General features: G+C 34.2%; 1 protein-coding gene across 1 annotated transcript; it reads left to right on the forward strand.

Moving 5' to 3' along the window:
* Positions 1-616: 616 nt before the first annotated feature.
* LOC145576821 (uncharacterized) lies at positions 617-16,804 on the forward strand. Its single transcript, XM_081634526.1, has 4 exons — positions 617-987; positions 3,974-4,138; positions 15,458-15,942; positions 16,119-16,804. The coding sequence occupies exons 1-4, from the start codon at positions 720-722 to the stop codon at positions 16,488-16,490; spliced, it is 1,290 nt and encodes a 429-aa protein (XP_081490652.1). The 5' UTR covers positions 617-719; the 3' UTR covers positions 16,491-16,804.
* The last annotated feature ends 549 nt before the right edge of the window (positions 16,805-17,353 follow it).

Consider the following 17,353-nt stretch of genomic DNA (forward strand, 5'->3'; position numbering starts at 1 on the left):
ATGTATACTTTCATGATTAATTTATATATTTTTTCAATAGTTAAAATTAGAGTTATTAATAGTTAAAGATTTTGTGTTGAAAATTGTGAAAATGTAAAATGTTAGATACATTTAGGAAAGTAGGTAACACATTCTTTAACTTGTATTACTTATATGAATAATTATAAGTCATGATGATAGGCCTAAGAGCCTGTTCACTTTAGCTTAATTTCATTCTGTTGAGTTCAGTGTAGATTCAATCAGTTCAATTCAGTGCAGCTCCAATCAGTTCAGTAAATGTGAACAGGCCTAAGTCATGATGATGATTCTGGGTCGTGTCTTGTGTCACGACCACATTTTTATAACCTAAATTCATAGACGAACTCACTCGCTACATGTAGTGGAGTGGCAAGTTTTCAAAATAGTAGATTGTGAACTACCCAAACCCACGTGCTATTGTACCATGTCATTCTTGTCAAACTATACCTTATTGCAATTCTCCTAAGAATATGACCTAGGCTCAGTCATAACGCACCGTGGTATTCCTACTTTGCGCCTACAACCTATGTTGTTCTCATTTTATGACGGGTTGTGTCGTGCCATAGGCCAGGCCGGGCCGACGAGTGCTATCTCTAAGCCAAGATTAGGAAAAATAGAGAGTAAATTAACATAACAAAACCACCACCGGTTCTCACTCCAACAAAATAATCCGATCAAAAACTTCATTCGGATTCTGTAAAATGGATCTTCTCTGCAAAACCTACTCAAATAGTTCCGACGATGAAGATGAACAACAAATCAAACCTTCCAGAATCGTTCCTCCTCCATCGAAGCGGCCCAAACCCTATTATCAACCAATTCACAAACCCGTTGTTCAGGCTCCGAATCCTCAAATCGGAGCTCCGATTTCCGGTACTGGTAGGTACATCTCGAAGAGAGAGAAAGCTCTAATGGCGTCTGCTTCAACCACTCATGCTGAGCCTTCTCCTACCTTGCCTCCTTCACCTGGTATGATTTTTCTCATTTTCTGTAATTTTTTTTGGTTATATTCAATTGATTGTTGTGGAAAACCTAGAATTGGAAAAATAGTTAGATTTGGGGAAAAAATTACATTTATTGAGTTGCTGTTGATTGATTAATGTATTTTTATGGTTCTGCATGGGATTATTTTTGAGTTGTGATGTTGAAAGAGAATTAATTGTTTGATGGACTGTGATTTTGAGTGTCGAAGTTTTGTGTGTTTATGACCAATTGTGAGATGATGAGGAAGGTAAATAACCGGAACGATGCCGATACTTTAGGGTTTTAGTGTTGAGAAATGATTGCCTAGTGATTAAGGATGGATTGAATAGATTTTAGGTGCATTTTTGGAAGAATTAATGGTAGAGAAGATATTATGGACCGAGAAATACTTGTATAAGATTATTAGTACAAAAAGTTGGAGGAGGCTCGAAGTGATCGAGTGATATATTTGGTGTCTAATTGCCGTTGCAAATTTAATTAAATACGAATTAGATAACAATTTCAAGTTAAGACAATGAGAAAACTTGTAGAAGATTCTTGAGGTTCTTATCTCATAAAGCTTCCCTTATTTGTCTAAATTTGCCTTCTTAGTGTCCTACTTTCCCAATAGCAAACTTTATTTGGAAGGGAAATTATTCTCTTAAGGTGTGAGCTTTTGTGTGAACAATGAGCATTCAGAAGAATTAGTGCATATGATTTGATCCAAAATTAGGGAAAGCAAATTGGCTATTTCATATGGCAGTTGTGTGATGTGCTGAGTTAATGCCGAGCCATGCTCTCATGTTTTTTTTTAATTGTGAAATGGCTTGTTACCTTTGGAGAGGCTTTTTTGATGTGTCTAATGAGACTTAGATAAGTCCTTCAAGTATCTGGGATTGGTCTAGAGCGGAACCTGCAAATCTTTAATGGTATTGCTGCTACCTGTGAGTGTGTCATCGTGGGATGAAGTCAACCTTTTAGCTTTTTATGGGATTAGGTGGCTGGTGCTTTCCCAAATTATTTTATAGTGGAGATACAATTCATACAAATTACAAAGGAATTGGACTTGTTGTATTTGTGTAACCTGTTACTTATTGAGGACATCTTGTCTTCTTGATGTACTTCAGTTTAGCTGCTTCAGTAACGTATTTGTTTTCTATAAAAATTAATCTTATATTGTTGTTTATCATATGATTTTATTTATAAGTTTTATCTTTGAAATTTCTCTCCTTTTATCCCTTAATTCTCCCTTGTGTTACTTCCTCTTATGCCTCAATTGATATTTTCAAAATTCAAGTCATACTATCTCTCATGTTATTTCTCTCCTTGACTTAAGAACCTAGTGCATTGAATAGAAATACAAACTATGGGGCTTTTTGGCTCACTAAAGACGAAATGAAAGAAATTGAGTTAATTAATTGATAGGAAGTGATTCGAGAAAGAGAATAAAAATAAAGTTTGGTTGTACAAGGGAAATATGAGTCTAGAAAAGGAATGAAGTTGAGAAAGGGAGTTGCTAGGAAGCAAATCAAAAAGGGATATCGAGGACAAAAAATGAGTTCATTTTTACTTGACATTCTTGGTTCACATGTTATCATCTCACACCTCTGTCTAGCCTACCAAATTCATTGATGTCCACAATGTCCTCACAGCTATTTTCATGTCTCTTTATTACTTTTCATAACCAGCCTCTTCTTACTATCCTTTTTGTGCTCTTGGAATGAAATATGTGCTGCTGCAACTCTGATCTTGTTAGTATCTAGATTACTCATTATTAAAAACTGAAGTAACATCCTGGACACAAATACTGAGATGAAAGCCGCATTATCTAACTTAATGCAATGACAATGGCTGGACATTTTGATCTCTGGACTAGTGTTACCTGTGTTGTGGTATGCTTAGGTATGTGGAACGGGTATGGGTCTATGGGAACACAATTCGTTTCCTAGTTTTTTTTTTTTTAAAAAATTAGTATAAAAGTATACTGCTACACCATGTACCACCAGGTAGCATGGAACTATTTATGGTCTCAGGAAACAGGGAAGGGGTAATTCTTGAAACAAGAAAACGACTGGGAAAAGTTTAATGAAAATTATGTAATAAAAAATTCAATCATATACCTTGTATACATCAACTCTATTGTGTTTATCTAAAGTTATTCAAAACACTTTTTTTTTTCTTTTTTTATTTTTAAAGTATACTACCTCCGTACACCATTTGACTTTTACACTATTCACAAACTACACTTTGATTAGCTTTTGTGATTTATAGCTACTATAAAATATAGTTAAGTGGAATCTTGTTTGAATCATCTCAATGTATTTTATTAATATCCACTTTTTATAATAATCTACTGTTGAGAATTTGAGATATTAATCATTAAAATAGTGCGCTGGCAAGGGTAATAAAAGAAAGATGCCAACTAAATAAAAACGGATGTAGTATTTTTTTTAACATGGTTTCCTGGGTGGAGGGTAAAAGCTCATTAATAGACGACAGAAACAATTCTACCTAGTCTCATACTTATGGACTTCATGTATGTAAGTAAAAAGATATTCGAGTAAAATCTGCTGCTTTCCCGTCCTCTTCCAGATCTTTTTTCTCAAGAATAAACCCTATTTCTCTGCCTCTTGTCTACTTCTCTACAAAGAAATTGATCTGAAGATTTGTCCCATACACCACACCATCATTTCGGCCAAGGTCCCTATTATATGTTTTCTTATAAGAAATTTTGTCAAAAAAGTTTCCATTTCAGTAATGTGTACAAGTAATTTTTTTTCTCTCTATTTTGAAGTGAGAGTGCCACAATTGTAATCCTTTGCTACCCCCCTCTTATACTTATTGTATCTAACCTGTTCCACCCCCTTCTCCTCTCAAATACTTATTGCACAAATGAAAAATGAAAAAATGACAAATGCACTTTCTTCATATCCACACTTGAATCACTGAAACCTCAGTTACAGTCTCACACTCACTGCTCTATTTTTGGCAGAAATAGGGAGTATTTCTTCAGCATATGTGCGGCCAGACATTTTGTTGTCTTTGAAGAAGCGAACAAATTCATGTGCAGAGAAGAACAAATTACCTTTCAGGTTGTCTATTGGTTTAAATGGACACGTGAAAGCAGTCAATGCTGTGCAATGGTCAACAAGTCATGGTTAGTTATTGTTTCCTCTACTGGATTGGATTAAGTTAACCTTTCTTCATTTGATGCACTTTAATTGTATCAACTCGTTAAGAATTCCAATAGAATTTGATTTTATATAGCAATGTAGGTAAGTTGGACTTAATTTACATTTAGCGTCATGATATTGTCATTTTTGGCCAAGCGTCTACTGTGTGCTTCTCTATGTGTGGTGTCGTTATGATATCTTTATTGGATTTAATAATGCTAAAACAAGTTACGACATGAGTGAAGTTGATTAGCAGAACATTTCAACATGGGTCCTTCAAAAAAATTTTGTAAAAGCATTAGTTATTCAGTGATATCAAATGCCAAATTTTCTTATCTCAGGAACTCACCTACGAAGCACTATACTGCCCCACCATGTATTTCTATTTCTATGAATCATAAAACCCAACAGAACACATTTGAAACAAAACGTTTCTTAACTACATGTGTTTCCATTTTCCATACCTGCAAACTGTAAAAAGATGAAAAAGAAAATATTTGAGCTCAAATTAAATGAGAAATACCCCTACTTTACATGAAGTAACCTCTCTCTCTCTCTCTCTCTCTCTCTCTCTCTCTCTCTCTCTCTCTCTCTCTCTACACATTCTCACTCTCATTTTCGAATAGCTATGGTTTGTGGCTACTTGATTGGAGCTTCAGTGAATCTATTCTTAAGGACAGGCCATTAGCAGCTGCGTATATGAATACATGTTGAGAAGTGAGAGTTAGAGTATAGGTTAAATCTGAATATGGAAAATTTTTTTGAATTTTGCTAGCTGAACCTCCTTATTGTCCTACTTTCCCAATATCATATAAAATTCATTATTTATCATTAATATTTAGACACCCTTGAAGATATTAATGAAATAAAGATTTAGGGTGTAGGATCGGAGGGGAGGCTACTTTGGCATCAGCTGTGATTTCATGGGTTTTATATTGACCTAGTAACTTGTAGAGGCTTGACGCATTAAAGGAAATTTATTAGTTGCAAGGCTTTGTGACATTTGAGTAGGAAGTTTGGACTCTTGGGCAATTGAAGAAACAATGCTTGGAAATAGGTGGTTCACGAACCAAGAGTGTACTAGATTGGTTTACTTGACAGGGCCAGATATGGTTGTTATGCCATAGTTTACTTTGACAAATGGAATTATGTGAAAAAAAAATAAAAAAATATGTGTGACTTTTGTTGCTAAAGATATGTTATGTTGTTGTGTATTACTTTGGCAAATGGAATTTGTGACAAAAAAGCTGACAAGTAGAGGGAATTTAAGTTTCTAGAAAAATTTGTGCTGGTAGCCTGGTAGGGTAAACATGTATAAATGTATTGCCCCTTGCAATGTTGCTTAAAGAGCGTAGTAATAAATTTTTCTTTTCATTTGGCTTAGCCTTTGGCAAGTATGGCCTAGATACTTGTGGAATATGCAAGGAGGCTTAGGTTTTAACTTTGAATTAGAGGCAGAAGAAGGCTTGTGATGTTGATATTCAAGGGGTCTTAATTACTGATGATCACTTGTATAAATGCGTTCTGATCTGTTTTATGACTTTGATTTTGGTGTAGCAAACTAAGATTTTTAAGATAAAGTGTTAGGCAAAGATTTGTTAAGATTTTTTTTAGTGATCTCTTGTGTTTCATATAGGGAAGACACTAGGCTATTTGAAAATAAATAAATAAATAAATAAAAAGTATACATTTATGAAATTACTTAAATTATGAAAATGATGTGGAGTTGGCATACTTTTTTAAGAAACCAAACACAATATCATGACAAATCTTAAAATAATTGTTGCCATATATCTAGTCTTTATTCTATTCCCAAGGTTTGAGCCTTGGTAGTTTTGCATCCAATTGAAAATAATCTTACACGTATTTCCTCATTCCGAGTTTTCAAAATTGTCTGATAGCTTCCCATAGTAGAAGTTATTCCCCAGTGTTAGTTCTAAGGTGGATGTTTGGTATATGCCTCACGTCCTTGAAGAAGAGGTGGAATTCAAGTTTCCTTTAAGAACAAAATAATCACCATGAATTATCGAGGCGCCACTATATCTAATCCAATGGAGACTACATGATTTGTACTACAAAACAATTCAGGTTAACATGACACGACCAGATATGTGTATGAAATTTGTATTGAGGATTTGAGGTTTTCTGGAAATTTGATAGGGTAAGTATAAAGGAAGATTGATTGTAAGGAGGAAGCAATTCAAAAAACGTTTCGTTCTAGTAATTTTTTTTTTTTTTTTGGGGAGGGGGGGGGGGGGGGGTTAATATTTACCAATTTTTTGCTTAAACAATGGGGCTTTTGTCATGAATGTGTATCCTATCATGGTAAAGTGACTTGTTTTTACAACTACCTTTCCTATGGTCTTCTCCAACAATGGTGAGTGGTGACGAATTGAGTAACTCACATTCTTGTTTTTATAACTATCATCCATGGATAGGAAGGGGATAGAATAGAATAATTCGTAGAATAAGAGAGAAAATTCCACCTGGTACTTTAACTTTATGGCTAGTCTTTCCTGTTCTCACCTCTCTTCGCTTTCATTTCTTGTTTGATTGTCTTCAACACTTTGATAACTCAAAACTTTTAATTAACATGGAATTTGATACTTTTGATTTTCTTTGGCCTTTTCAATTTATTTATAATTACTCTTGAATTAGGAAATTAATTTTCTTTAATCTATTTTGTTGTGTCCCCATATCCTTGCCTTGAAATTCCAGCTTTGCCAATTGTGAAAGTAGGATACCATACCATATATGATTTTGAGCAACATAGACTGAAGTTTAACTATTAGCTTGATTGGTGGTGGTGAACTGGTGATATGTACTTGTTGCATAGTGCTTACTCCTTACAGTTGAGTCTAAGTAACTAGTAAGGCCCTGTTTTATTCACATAATATTTTATTGAATTTAAATTATTTTTGTTGAACTTAAAATAAATTTTTTTTTTTTCTTTGAACTTTATTTTTTTCTTTGAAGTTAAATTATATATGTTGAACTTAAATTATTTTTGCGAACTTAAATTGTTTTTGTAAAACTTATATATATATATATATATATATATATATATATATATATATATATATATATATATATATATATATATATATATATATATATATATATATATATATATATATATATATTGATTTTTAGTATTTAGTATTTAAATATATATATATATAAAGTTATTGATTTTTAGTATTTAAAGTTATTTTTACTGATCGTAAATTATTTGTACTGCTGATGTGAAATATTTTTTCTATTGAACTTGAAATATTTTTTTTTATTGAATATTATAAGTTTAAGGTGAAAAGAAAAGAGTCTAAATTGGCGAGGACATTCTATCATTAACCACAAATGATCACATATATATCTTTTTTATTTGCTATTAGATCAGTTTGTAGCTCTTGCAAAATGCTTTGAGCCTTTGATCATGTTTTATTGGATTTTCACATGTCAATTCTCAAAAGAATACATTTCCTAGTAAATTGATTTAGTAGGCTCATTTTGTATTTTTGGAAATTGAAGAAAGGCATTATTATAATGGCAGGTGGTTGCAAACTTAGATAATTTTCATGTGCTTTTTTTATTTTCCAATCATGATATAAACTAGAAAGTCAATAATGTAGAGTTTTTAGTTAGCTTGTTCGGCTATGGGTTGGAGTTTCTTCAATCACCCAATTTAGGTCTTCTTTTTATGCTCTTTTGAGAGATTTCATGAAAGACTTTATGTTATTGTTTTTTCCTATGGTACTACTCCCTCTATTTTTAAATACTTGCTCCACTTTCCTTTTGCGGCCGTTTTTAAATACTTGCTACATTTCCTTATTTGGATAGCTTTTATAATATTTAATTCATTTCACTCAACTAGTGAGATCCAATTTTATTACTTTTAGATTCTCTTTCCTCCAATTTACGTTCCACTAACCCCACTATCTCTATATTTTATTACTTTATCCTAATTTATCCTAAAACTCCACGCACTAAGAAATAGAGTAAGTATTTAAAAACGGAGGGAGTATATATCCAATTTTTGTGAAGAGGAAATAAAATCCTTAAGGAGGTCTTTAGTATTCTTCATATTTTTGACATCAATTTTCTAGTGTTATACTTTTTCTTATTAGGTTAATATACTTATGCTTATTATAGAGCTATAAATAATCAATAGGACTTCTTTGTAAAAAGAAAAAATTATTCAACAAGACTTCCTAAGGTTTAACAATAATATTGATAAGAGATTTTCTTTGTTTATGGAGAAGAATGTATGTTTTATGCTATAAGTTGGGGTTGACATTGAAGCTCTTAAAACAAGGTAGCATTTGAGTTTTTTTAATGGTGAATGAAATTTGGCATTGTAAAAGAAATTAAGGTGATGGTGAAGCCTTTTCTTCGCAAAGGAGTAGGGAATGGTATTTTAGGATTGTTGGCCAATTTCAAAGTGTGATTTAAGGTTCTTGATTGGGAAGATCACCAAATTTCAAGGCTTTTAATATGTGTATGTTGAGGAGGTCGATTTTGATTAATATGACCAGATAAATTGAGATTGTTGAGTGAAGTGGCTCCTTTAGTGTTAAAAGAGTTTTTATAAAAGTCTAAAGAAGATAATTCTATTTTAGATCTCTCTCTACATACCTACATTTAACAGAAAACGTTTTTAGAGAATGTTTTTTCCCCAGTGGCTGTAGTTTTTGTCGTAAGGGAAAAGTGTTGATTATCATTTGCTCATATATCCTGTTGGCACGTATCATTAGATTTCTTTGGGATGAACTTGCTCCTGTAACTTAAAAAAACTAGGATCAAAAGAAAATGACGTTGAAATGTGGAAGATGATTTGTATAAATTTGGAGGCGCACTAAGGTATAGCTTAAGGCGCACTCCCTGGAGGCACACAACAATTTTTCAAGAATTTTTATATTGTTTAATATATGCACCTTACTTTAACAAACCTTGAACACCGAGGCCTGCGCGTTGTGATATTGAGCCTTACTATATGTGCATTAAGCCTTTTTGTGCATTGAGATCAACAAGATATTGAAGGTATAGCTTCCCCACGTCAGGATTTTAAGTTCCCTTTTTTAATATTTTGACTTTAGTACTAGGTTGTAGAAAAATTGCTTCATCATAAAGGGCTTGCTTTTTCCTTTGGACTAATTTTAGTATATGGATAACACATCGACCTTCTTAATACTTCCTCTGTTCATTAATGATTGCACCATTTCTATATGACATACTTTTTAAGGTTTTGGGCGAGGATGTGAAAAGGACTAACATTACTCTTGCCATCTAACACGACAACACCAAGCACCAAAAAACATTATCAACCACCATTAGTCCACCAGTGTCACATTACTCTACCATTACCATCCAACACCAAGCACCAAGACACATCATCAACACTATTGTCACATTATTTTAACCCCCACCACTTTGATGCTCATCAAAGAAGACTAAAAGCGTTGATAGAATGAAATTACTGGAAAACACTATGTAAGTGGACCTAAAAATTCAATCCACCCACAATAATAACGTTATAATACAAACCACAGAAAGCAAGAAAAGGAATGAGAAGAAACAATTGTATACCTATATAAAGCCTTAATCAAGGCTTTTAACAATTGAATTTGATCATTAATCATATTCAATCACAATATAACGGTGACTGTTGTTCTGTGAATATGGTGTTGATGGTTGTGGCCGGTCACAGAAGATGGTGAGTGTAGTTAATAGTGGTGGTCCATTAGAGAAGATGATGAGAATAGATGGAAGTTTTGGTGTTGGTGCCGATGAAAAAGGAATTGGTTGTTGCGTTGCCGTGGGTAGTGAGAATGGAGAGCAACAGTGGGGGTAAGGGGTGTGGAGAAGTGTAGAGAGATGTGGTAGAGTAAAGATGTAGTGGACTAGTAAATTACCAAGTAGAAAAATGGTGTTACTATTTTTATGTTTCCATTATAGGAATATGGTGCAATGGTTGATGAATATTTCTTAACTAATGAAAAAGTGAGGTTTGGTAAATGAAGAACTATAATGAATGTTGCATGCTTTCTCTTATAGTCTTCAACATTTACATATCTTGTTTGAAGTCATCCGAATCATCTATCCCTTGTAGATTTTGTTGGTATTGGTCTATATTTGTGGTAGAAAAGAAAGATGAATACTGTAAATCTCTGATTTGGAACTGGAACATACGGAGTACTGTTTGGCATTTGTTGTTTTATTTATGAAGCATCTAGAATTAAGATGGTAGTATATTTGTTTTATGCAAAGATGGGAATCTTCTTGCAAAGACTCAAATAAGAGCTTTAGAAACCATAATGCAATGTAAATATGAAACTTTGCGCATTGTCAAATAATGATTGTATACTTTTGTTTTATGATTTGGAGGAGCTTAGTCAAGTGAGTTGAATATTTGCAAAGTCCAACGCAAACAATGGTTAGGCAATTTCTATTAGGCCGAGCCAGTACAATTTTTTTTAAAAGATTACACTTTTGAAGATGGTGAAACAAATGAATCTTATGTAAGTCAACAGGTGAATGTTAGGTAATGAACATTAAAGTATCTCTAATTCATTATCGAAGTCATCAACATTGTCAACATAATCTTCATTTTCATTAATGCCTACTTCCATCTTATCCACAACCTGAAAATTTTGTTTCAATCGCAAGTGGCCACCCTCTTATTTTTTGCACATAAGAAGGAAAAAGCCAACCGATCCCTTGTCTCTCTCGTTTCTCTTCTGGTTTTTGAATTTATGAAGTTGTAATGAAGCTTCTTCACTTCTTTCAACCCTTACATTCTGTGGAAAAAAAAAAAAAAGAAATTCATATGATGTCATATATTATAAAGGTTAATACCATATATTGCTAGCAAATTGGGTTAAAACAAAAGTCTCTCCTTTTTAAAAACGCCATTGCAAAATAGTAAAATTCTTTTTGGTAGATTAAAATATGATAAGGGAGTATTCATGAACTACCTTTTGTTGGGAATTTTATCCCAAAAGCCGTGGAACTAACGACTATCATAAAGTAGGCCTTGCTTCTAGGGATGGCAGTGGGTCCTAGACCCGATTGGACCCGATCCATATTTTAGGGTCTCGGTCCTTAAATTTTAGACCCGATGGGTCTGGGTCTAAGTTCAATGGGTTGGGTTTGGATCCAAAAAATGTAGACCTAGATCCGACCTATGGACACGTTTTTAAATTTTTTTTTAATAAATTTTAATATATATCAGATATAATATTATTAAAAAAACCACTTAATCAGATATAATTTAATAATATACTACGTAATTAGAGGATGAGATGATAGACTTTAGAGAAAGTCGATACAGCCAAGAAATTTAGTTTTTAAGATTTTTTTTTTTTCATGCAGTCTTTACTTTTTAATGAACAAATTACCTGTGTGTCAAAATTATGAACAAGTTTTTTTAATGCATCTTTAATTACTCCCTCCGTGCCCTTTTGATAGTCATTTTTGGTTGAAAATCACGGGAATTAATAAACATAAATAAGAAGTAGCAAAAGTACATTGAAAAACTAAATTTATATTGGGTATGCAAAAAAGTAGAGAGAGAGTAATTAAAGTACATGGGAAAATTAAATTTGCACAAATATTTTTGCAAATAGGAGAGAATTTTGGTACAAAAATAATATTAATGGTACTTGAAAAAAGCAAATGTGACTAACATTTTGGGTCACCAAAAATGGCATAAGTGACTATCAAAAGGGGATGAAGGGAGTATTTTTAAATATTAGTATAGTTATAAACTAGATCCAAACCCGGATGCACGGTTCTAGTAAATCATTTTATTTAATTTAAAATTTTGTATATTTATGAAGATCATTCATTAGATATATGGATAAAATTCCTAATATCATAAGATAATTTTTTAATTTTAACACTAAAGTTATCTTTTGTTGTTTTATTTGTATTACGCGACGCTTGAATTTAAAATCCCAAACCTTTTTCACTAATTTTGCTTATGTGACAATTTAAATTTTTAATTCAAAAAAGAAATGACAAATCTCGTTTTTTTTTATTGATCAAAATAAGTCTTTTGCCTATGCGTTTATTTAATATACTCGTTCTGTTTAAAATGTTAGTCTCATTTATAATCGTTTAACTATTAAAAATTATGGGGAATTAGTCATATGAGATTTAGTTTTATTCGTCTCGATGAGTACTTTATTAAAATCAAACTTTTATAATATTTGCTAGGGAGAGATTAAAGATATTTGCGATCAAAAATTTGCATCCATATATGTGAAAACAGATAATTATTACTCCCTCCGTCCCAAATTACTCGCAACGTTTTGACTTTTGCACTATTCACACATCTCACTTTGACCATCTTTTTTAGCTATTATATGAAAGTTAATGTAATCATGTAAGATATTGTTGGATTTATTTTAAGATATTGTTGGATTTATTTTAATGTATAGTTTCTTAATATAAAATTTTTGAAGACTTTATAAATATATAATTAAAAATATTAACGGTCAAACATGTGCATCGGCAAGCGTGTCCATTCAAAATGTTGCAAGTAAAATGGGACAGAGGGAGTACTCTTTTTATTTTTATTTTTTTTAGAGAAGATAATTATTGGTTTTTTAAAATAATTTGAATTTGAATTTTAATTATTCTCTATTTATTGTTTTTACCTATGTGTCAATATTCTTAAATCTTATTTCACTTTTGCTTAGGTGGCGAGTAAATTTTTTAATTCTAAAATAAATTATTAATCTAATTTTTCATTGGACAAAATAATACCTTTTTTTTATATGGCATGCCGAATGCTCTTGAAAAATGCATACTTTATTTATATAAATTAGATTTGTAATATCAATAAAAGATTATAAAAAATTAATAAAAATTATAGTTAGACCCAGTTTAGACCCGTTTTAGACCCTATACCCGCTAGATCCGATGGATCTTGGTTAGGGTCTGATTTTTTAGGACCCAGTGGGTCTGGGTTGGATCTGGGTCCGCCTCCAAAATTTCGAGTGTGGGTCTGGGTCGGATCTAGGTCCGCCTCCAAAATTTCGAGTGTGGGTCTGGGTCGGATCTGGGTCCACCTCCAAAATTTCCAGTGTGGGTCTGGGTGGACCCGATCCATTGCCATCCCTACTTGCTTCTCGTCTTAGTCATTTTTTTTTCTTTTTCTGAAAAACTATCAATACATGGTCAGGGAAGCCCATACTCATCCACCATTCCTTGTGGGATGCTATAAATCGGGTCGGACTACTCCAGCAGCCACAAGAAAGAAGCCAAGAGACAAGATCAGCAGCAGTAACAACTTGTAGCAGGAAGAAGACAAAAAATATTAATGTTCCACTAAGGGGTGTGGCATTCGAATTGCTGTGGTGAAAGCCACCTAAGCAATACATGACAAAGACTTAATTACTAGGGTACTTTTGTATGAGGGAAGGCTTGGTATATCAATAGAAAAGCAATGCAACAGTAGTAGATATGTTATTGGAGAAATTAGTAATAGAGTAGTAGTAGCTGTACTCTTCTTCAAGGAGCAAGCTTTAAGCTTAGCCTATAGTTCTTGTAGCCGTTATTTACAAACATTAATCAAAATACCCTAAGCATTCCTATAACATATCTACTACTGTTGCATTGCTACTGCTTATATACCAAGCCTTCCCTCATACAAAAGTACCCTAGTAGTTAATTCTTTGTCATGTATTGCTAAGGTGGCTTTCACCACAGCAATTCGGATGCAACACTCCTTAGTGGAACATTAAAATTTTTTGTCTTCTTCCTGCTACAAGTTGTTGCTGATCTTGTCTCTTGGCTTCTTTCTTGTGCCTTCTCTCACAAAACTGGATTGGCTGCCGGAGTGGTCCGGCCCGGTTCATAGCATTACTCCCCCGCTGACATTCACCTTGTCCTCAAGGTGGAAAGATGGAAACCCGGGGTTAATCGCGTCAAAGTCCTCCTAAATGGCCTCAAAGTCGGGCAAACCTTGCCATTTAAGCAGAACTTCAGTGCTAGGCTTGCCCCCTTCTTCCCTTTGGCACACCTCCTACACTTCTTCAGGTTCTACCACTAGCTCCAAGTCAGCAGTAATTTGATTCGGAAGTGTAGGATTAGCTGGTGCCTCCCCTACAGTTCTCTTCAATTAAGACACATGGAAAACCAGGTGCACCTTACTTTCATCGGGATGGGCGCGCCTTATTGGGGCATAGTACTCGATGGAGCATTGCCATGCCCTTATTCAACATGGCCGTGTCTTCCTTAGAATGTGGCAGCCGGTGGGATGCACTCGACACAACACAGACATCTTCAATTATGCATGGGCATGCCTAATTCAAAACTTCATATTTCTTGGCTTCTCTTCACTCAAACTTCAAACATTGACCTTCAAAACGAGTTGTGAGCTATGATTATGATCTAACTTCATAAAACCTTCGAATTAGCCTTATGAATCCAGAAATACATCGAAAACAGCGAAACTACCAGAAAAGCATCTTATGATCATAATCAAACTTAAATCAAGCAAAAATAATTTATGAGCAACTAAGCTAGACTCGAAAACTACCTAAAAGGCTCAAAAACACGTGCAATACACAACTTATCACACACCAAAGGGTTATATTACGATCTACATAGGCTTACCTCACCTAGCATCAAGGTAAGCTGCCAGTGTGCCTTCCACCTACGCTTCTTAGAATCTTAGGGGTCTCATTGCAAGCCACTGAGGTCAATCGTTTAAGTTAGCAAGATTTGGCTGGTGTCTCTACACCCCTTTGAGGCTAAAGAGTGTGAGTTTGTTTCTCTACAGTCCAGAAAACAACAGATATATTAGTGATCTAGTACTCTAGTGTAAAGGTGTTTGTTTATTTTTTTTTTTTTTTTTTTGGGGGGGAGGGGGGGTAGGGGGGGGGGGGGTGTGGGGCGCAACAAAAGGGCAATTGGAACTCAGTAGAAAACACATGTATTCTCGTGGATGTCCTCAATTATAATTTTCTCAAGTGTTGTTTCTTCATAAGCTCTTAGGCGGTAATGAATTGTAAGGATAATCAATGAAAGAAAACACATGGTAGGTAGATGAGGTGCATTACCGTTATAATCTAAATGGCCAAATGGGATGTCTTAAAAGTCTCAGAAATCACTTCGAAACTCATTTTCCTTAATCTATGATCTGTATACCAATCGGACAGTAAATCTGAATGTGATCAATTCTTTACTAGATGAACGTGTTTTAAATGTTGTTATCTATATACTATACTTGAGCTTTTATGCTTCAAAATTTTGCCTCATGAGGTTTTTTTTATTTGTTCATCAAATCTAGCGTGCAGCCCACCTTTTAGCCTCTGCTGGAATGGATAATTTTGTCTACATATGGAATGTATGGAGTGAGCAACATAAAAAAGCACGTGTATTTCATTTTCATAATGCGGCTGTGAAAGATGTGAGGTGGTCACCTCAGGGACAGTTCATTCTTTCTTGTGGCTATGATTGCTCATCAAGGTTGGTCGACGTCGAGAAGGGTATGGAAACTCAGAATTTTACAGAAGACCAGGCTGTTACGGCTATTAAGTTTCATCCACACAACTCCAATCTGTTCCTCTCGGGTGGATCAAAGGGCCTCCTGAAACTGTGGGATATTCGAGCAGGAAAGGTGGTTCGTGAGTATGTTCGACGCCTTGGACCGATACTTGATGTTGAATTCATGAATGATGGCAAGCAATTTATCTCTTCAAGCGATGTATCCCAAACCAATCTTAGTGAGAACTCTCTCATTGTCTGGGATGTTTCTCGGGAGGTGCCTCTGTCCAATCAGGTTGCTCTTTAGCTTCTTGTTTGTTCCTTTCTTTTGTAACCGGACACAGCTCTAGTTGTTTGAAAGTTTTTGAAATATTATGCTCACAAAGTACATGTCTAGGGGCTTCGCTCTCTTTGTTTTCAGCTGAGAAAATCCAGTGTGTAACTTGTTTCTGTCCACCTCTTTGTTCACAGGTTTATGTGGAAGCTTATACATGCCCTTGTGTTAGATGTCATCCTTTCGAACCTTCATTTGTGGCTCAGTCAAATGGAAACTATATTGCTATATTCTCCACTAAACATCCATTCAGACTAGACAAGTACAAGAGGTATGAATCACATGGTGTTTTTGGTTTTCCTGTCAAGTGTTGTTTCAACTTGGATGGTGAAATTCTTGCCTCTGGTTCCTCGGATGGTGAAATATATTTTTACAGTGTCAGATCATCCAATCTCATAAAGAAAGTAAAAGGTTATAATCAGCCATGCATAGATGTTGCTTTCCATCCTGTAATTCCAAATGTTATCGCTTGCTGTAGTTGGGGTGGAGAAGTTTCAGTGATTGAATGAAGCTATCGAATTTGCCCTGTGGAGAAGTTAATAGGGAGGAGTTTTGTAGTTCAGCCTGATTATCTAAATTCAAATAGAGTTTGCTAGTCTTCTATGGAAAAAGAAAACAGCATATCCAATGCTTGTTTGATGCTGTCCACATGAGCCTGGTTATCTGTGTCTTCTTTTTATAGCTTTTATACTTCGTATTTCTTAATCAATCAAAGCCTTAATCCGCATAAACCAAAAGTGATTATTATGTATAGTCATCTACTTTTATATTTTTTACTATCTAAAAGAAAAAAGAAACCGAGCAAGATTCAAGTAGTTCCTTTATAAAATGATTCTGTGTTCAGGAGAATTGTAGATGAGGATGGACTTCTGCCTGTGTCGAAATGGGATTCTCACAGCATAATATCCTTTTGCGTGTGCTGAAATGGAATTCTTGCAGCCTGAACACATCATATAAAAGATGGAATCTATCAAGAGTTTGATTTATTTTCAGCTCTTCATGACTAAATTCCTCGCGCTGATTTATCACCTAAGCATCCTAGGATCCTTGCTCCGAAAACCGAGCATGTTATCTAGGTGAACAATGTTTTGTTATCTAGGTGAACAATGTTTTGAACTTGTATACTCCGTATTGGTTTAGGGGCCATTTGGTTTAGGTATTCATCTAAGGGTAAAGAGATGATGATTGACTTGATTTCTTTTGGTGTTTCTATGCATAATTTGTTATGCCTTCTCCTCATTTTCTCACTTTCCCCTAGAGTCTCTTAAGTTGATTACCCGACCCCCTCTTGTATTTACATTCTCTTTCCCCACTAAATTACCTCTTCTGTTAAACTTTGCTGTCTCCTCCTTGGAACCTTTGCCCGCCTCCA

This window comes from Chenopodium album, chromosome 13, assembly GCF_948465745.1.
Source record: "Chenopodium album chromosome 13, dcCheAlbu1.1, whole genome shotgun sequence".
In the NCBI taxonomy this organism is placed as follows: Eukaryota; Viridiplantae; Streptophyta; class Magnoliopsida; order Caryophyllales; family Amaranthaceae; genus Chenopodium; species Chenopodium album.